This window comes from Alosa alosa, chromosome 22, assembly GCF_017589495.1.
Source record: "Alosa alosa isolate M-15738 ecotype Scorff River chromosome 22, AALO_Geno_1.1, whole genome shotgun sequence".
Classification (NCBI taxonomy): domain Eukaryota; kingdom Metazoa; phylum Chordata; class Actinopteri; order Clupeiformes; family Clupeidae; genus Alosa; species Alosa alosa.
In genome coordinates this window covers 25,003,038-25,008,037 of record NC_063210.1, presented here as the reverse complement: position 1 = coordinate 25,008,037, position 5,000 = coordinate 25,003,038, and the positions used below count along the sequence as shown (strand labels likewise).

The window sequence follows — 5,000 nt, the reverse complement described above, 5'->3', positions numbered from 1 at the left end:
TACTAGATCAGTCGCCGGGGGAATAAGATGAACAGGCCTATTAGACCTTGGGTTGCCTAAGGCTACTCCCACTATCTACCCTTACTCCACCTAGACCCCCGTCTCCATTTTCCTGTCTCAGAGTGGACAAATTAAATAGCCTTAATTGCAAACAACCTACCTAACTGTAACAATTATGTGCAACTGCTGAGAGCAGTTGTCAACAAGGCTTTCTTATTGGTAGCCTAGATTCTGCAAAATGCTGACGATGTGGTGCCTCTGACCAACAATCTGCTTGTCTGAAAGTTCTAGCTCTACAATGCAGTGTGTTTTTAAATAGGCTTGCTTTTGTGAGGGTGCCTGTGAGCTCTGCTATGAAGCTAAAAGCTAGTATCTGCCTAGAGGTGCTAGCTCTCTCTCCCTGCCGATTTAGAGCTGGTTTGTGGTGACAAAGGTACAGCACATGGAAAATGTAGTTGAGTAGGAAGATTACCGGCTAAAAAAGTATAGATTTTAAAAAAGAATTTGACGAGTACTCATTCCTCAAAAACAGCGTTACTACCCACCCCTGCCAATGTCAAGATTATAAAGTGCTGAACACAGCAGAGATATGTGTTGTAGTCCTCCTACCTCTAGATGGAATTCTTCCCAAAGATGGTTCCTCCCTTTTGGTCCACTGCTGGCCTCTCTCCTCTTCTCTCATCCCCATCTGCTTAAGAGTAAACAGAACATGTCTTCATCACTTATTTCCACTCTTTGCTCTCCTTTACTTCTCAATGAAAGAAAGAAAGAAAGAAAAAAAGAAAGAGAGAGAGAAAGAAAGAGAGAAAGCACCTGCTCCATTCGTGATGGGGTCCGTGGTCGTGAGGCTCTGGTCTCGTTGACGCAATCCCCCCATTCCTGTGCCCTCTGGTGTAGAGCTCCCCCCATCTGCAACACACAGGCCTTCAGGTCACCTCTGCTACAGTGCTACAGTGGTACCCTCTCGCCACTCAAACGCCAATCAAACTCAGCCAAACAAGGTGGCATGGAGGTGACATTTGCACTGCAGTTACAAAGTACAAAAACCTGTCTCTTGATCTACTCTGTAAACAGGTGGATCCTTATTTTATATAGGTGGATCCTTACTGTTCTATAGGTTCCATGAACCGGTTCCATTCAGAACTATTACCATGGTGCTATTTAGTGAACCAGTCTGCATTTTCACCAGTTTTGAATGGAACCAAGGCTGCATCATCAACAGAGGGTATTGCATTCATAAACAAGAGTTAATGAGCTGCATAAACAAGAATTAATAACCTGCATAAACAAGAGTTACTGAGCTGCATAAACAAGAGTTAATAACCTGCATAAACAAGAGTTACTGAGCTGCATAAACAAGAGTTAATAACCTGCATAAACAAGAGTTAATAACCTGCATAAACAAGAGTTACTGAGCTGCATAAACAAGAGTTAATAACCTGCATAAACAAGAGTTAATAACCTTCATAAACAAGGGTTAATAACCTGCATAAACAAGAGTTACTGAGCTGCATAAACAAGAGTTAATAACCTGCATAAACAAGAGTTACTGAGCTGCATAAACAAGAGTTAATAACCTGCATAAACAAGAGTTAATAACCTGCATAAACAAGAGTTACTGAGCTGCATAAACAGAAGATAGTAATACTGACAGTTGTACCGCAAAAAACGGTAGAAATTAGCTGTGTAATGCTAATTTGCCAAAAACAAAAGTTGATACAAAAAGTACATGCTTTTAGCCTTCTCCTCTCTGAATGGTAGAATGAGACACCCACTCCGGTTCACAGGAAAACAAACAACATCATTTTTTTGGTTCCAGCTCCTAACCAAAATGCTACATTCTGAACTGTTTTTTGATTGGTCAAAATATTCTAAGCAGTTGAAATGTTGGTTTGCGAACAGGAACGAAACTGCTTCTCTGTCAGTGGAGAAGGACTTTTTGAGTCTAACTTGCTTAAGGCGCACACGCATGCACACACACACACACACACACACACACACACACACACACACACCGCACACGCGGATATGCTACACACACACATACACAAAAACAGAGAGAAAGAAAGAGATGCACACACACATGCTACATACATAGCCTACACACAGAGAGAGAAAGAGAAAGAGAGAGAGAGAGAGAGAGAGAGAGAGAGAGAGAGAGAGAGAGAGAGAAAGTGACATACACACACACACACACACACACACCTTGTTCATGAGTTGGGCTATGGTCAGAGAGAGGTTGCAGTGCTTCTCTGCCAGAAAGCGATACCTCCTCTCCTCCTCCTTCAGAGCATCTTTCTGACTGTCCCGCAGGAAATGTGTGTACTCAACAACATCCTGGGAATGCAAATGCAAACACACACACACACACACACACATACACACACACACACACACACACACACACACACACACACACACACACACACACACACACATGGATATACACATGTGGCCAGGGTTAAAAGTGTTATCATGTTTAATTCACACACATACCTGCACACATACACACACACATACACACACACACATGCACATGTGCGCACACACACACATCAATACACACACACACACACAGACATGTACTGTACAGTATAACAGATAATTCATATTGCATTGGATTTTTCAATACATTTCCAAGGTCTTCGGTTTAGCCCAGTGGTTGTCAAACTTTTTCTACCCTTCCCTACTTGGGAGGTAGAGAATTTTCAAGCCCACCTGATTTCACATGTTGGTTCCACGTTACATTTGAATTCAGATGTCGGTCTGTTTATGACACTTATGTTTGCGTGTGGCTGTTTTGTTTTGAATTTATGATCTTCCTTCTCAAAAAAAGAAAGGCATACTGTAGGCACTAAAAAATTCCCTCCTGTCTCACTGTCATGAGGTAATGACGTGCATAAACAGGATGTAGTAATACTGACTGATTGACTCGCATGATTGACTGACTGATTGACCTGTCATGTCTCTATTCCCCACTAGTGGGGCCCACCCCACACTTTGAGAACCACTGGGTTAGCCAAGCTGCATTAGTCCCAACCTCACACCTACCTGATGGCCACGTCTCTGCTGCCTGTCCAGGGCTGAGGCGTGGTTATGCACCTCCATCTCATAGCGCCGCCTGCTGCCCTGGAGGACACAAGACACTTTGTATCAACCAGGTCGGAGCTAAATACTCCAGCAGGAGACATTTGACAATGAGCTCTAGGAGCCTGAACATAGCGTAGCATCTCTACAAAAATCGCTTTCACCCGATGGTTAGAGCGAGGGCTACAGGGTATTGCTTGCATTATTACACCTCAGTCCAGCAGATGAGATGGTAATGCATTCCGTTTGCAAACTGCCAAAAAATAGCTTAAAAAAAGAAAAAGAAGGGTTCACTGGCCTGTTCTTCTTCTTCAGTGAGTTTTTTGGCAGTTTGCAAACGGAGTGCATTACCACCATCTGCTGGACTGAGGTGTAATGGCAAGTGTACCCTGTAGCCTCGTTCTGGCCGCCGGGTAAATTAGGGGAATAATGCATGATATTGACATAAAACATTCCCCATATGCAGTTATATATTATATAGAGTGATGTAGCTGCAAGAGACCATGAAATATTGATGAAGTCCAGCGACTTCTAATAGTTACAGGCAAAAGGCATTTTTTATGCAATGACTAGGTGTGGATGACTATGTCTATGTATGCTGCTAATTATGTTATATGTTTCTATTTATTTTTTAGGTAACACTAGCACTTCAATTATTTATTATATTTAAAATTGATTTATATTTCTTTTTTTATATAAATTAAAAATGTCTTGTACCTGTGACACTGACAATAAAGATCTATTCTATTCTAAAAAACTGTTTGTAATGCAAATCATTACAGGACAAAGTTAAGCTAACCTCCGTGTTTGAAGTGCCAAGCAATGAGTGAAAAGATAATCACTGTATTCTAAATGCGGCTTTGGACATCATGGGTGCGTTCGTAAATTGCCACTCCGAGCGCTCCGAGCACACTTAACCGTTCGTAGGTTGAATTTACGAACGTACCCCATGTGATAGTCAGGTTGGTAGCAATCAGCCCAAAACAGGCTCTGACCCTCATGTCACCATGGTCACCAAGTGAATGAGTGTGTCAGGGAAGCCCTCACTGCAATGAGCACACACTGCTATGAAGAAATGATAGTGAACTCTAAGTTATGAGAAATGTTATGACCAAAAAGATATTACAGCAAGCAGTCATTGTTATGAAGAAATATTATGGTGAGCACTTGCTGATAAGAACGCTCACTCACAGCCGTGGAGTGGTTTCCGGGAGAATTTCCTGTTAGCCGGTAACGTTTTGAGGCTGGGCTGATTACTGTGAGCTTAAAAAGGGCATGATATTGCTGTGTTTGTATTTGTTCTTTGCTGGGCCCTCTAGCAGGCTTGACTGTATGATCGCAGCCCCGCACGCTCACTCCCCACAGCCCTGGTCATAACGTGGTGACAACTACGATGACTCGACCTGCAGGTTGTGAGATGAATATGAGATGTGTACAGACTACTGTAGATTTTTAGATGAGCGGATCATGTTTGTTTGAAGTAGCCCCGGATTTCAGGTCAAGTTGGGTCATACTCCCATTAATACCCCCACCACCCATCAGGGGGCCACTACAACTTGAAACCTCCCGGTAATATTTAGTGTCCTGCCTCACCCCTGCTCAATGTTATAGAGACATTATGAACAAACTCACTGTTATGAGGGAACAAACTCACTGTTATAAATAAGTATTAGCAAACTCACTGTTACAGTATGAGGAAATATTAACAAACTCACTATTATAAATAAAATATGAGCAAACTCACTGTTATGAGGAAATATGAACAAACTTGTGTTATAAATAGGTATTAGCAAACTCACTGTTATAAAGAAATATTAGCAAACTCACTGTTATGAGGAAATATTAACAAACTCACTGTTATAAATAAAATATGAGCAAACTCACTGCTATGAAGTCCTTGTCCAGCTTCACAT

The 5,000-nt window shown here is 41.9% G+C and overlaps 1 protein-coding gene and 1 long non-coding RNA gene across 2 annotated transcripts in view; one reads left to right on the top strand and one right to left on the bottom strand.

Moving 5' to 3' along the window:
- The window catches only part of LOC125287758 (brain-specific angiogenesis inhibitor 1-associated protein 2-like protein 2), a 25,021-nt gene that overhangs the window by 14,520 nt on the left and 5,501 nt on the right, over window positions 1-5,000 (bottom strand). The window contains exons 5-9 of the mRNA XM_048233776.1: window positions 4,972-5,000; window positions 3,052-3,129; window positions 2,206-2,337; window positions 814-909; window positions 610-688 (exon numbers count right to left, since the gene is read on the bottom strand). The exon at window positions 4,972-5,000 is cut by the window's right edge and continues 43 nt beyond it. Of these exons, the coding sequence (XP_048089733.1) occupies window positions 610-688; window positions 814-909; window positions 2,206-2,337; window positions 3,052-3,129; window positions 4,972-5,000 (414 nt within the window). The remainder of the gene's footprint in view (window positions 1-609; window positions 689-813; window positions 910-2,205; window positions 2,338-3,051; window positions 3,130-4,971) is intronic.
- The window catches only part of LOC125287775, an 11,122-nt gene that overhangs the window by 2,021 nt on the left and 4,101 nt on the right, over window positions 1-5,000 (top strand). Inside the window, exon 2 of the long non-coding RNA XR_007192413.1 lies at window positions 2,235-2,238. This is a non-coding gene — a long non-coding RNA (uncharacterized LOC125287775). The remainder of the gene's footprint in view (window positions 1-2,234; window positions 2,239-5,000) is intronic.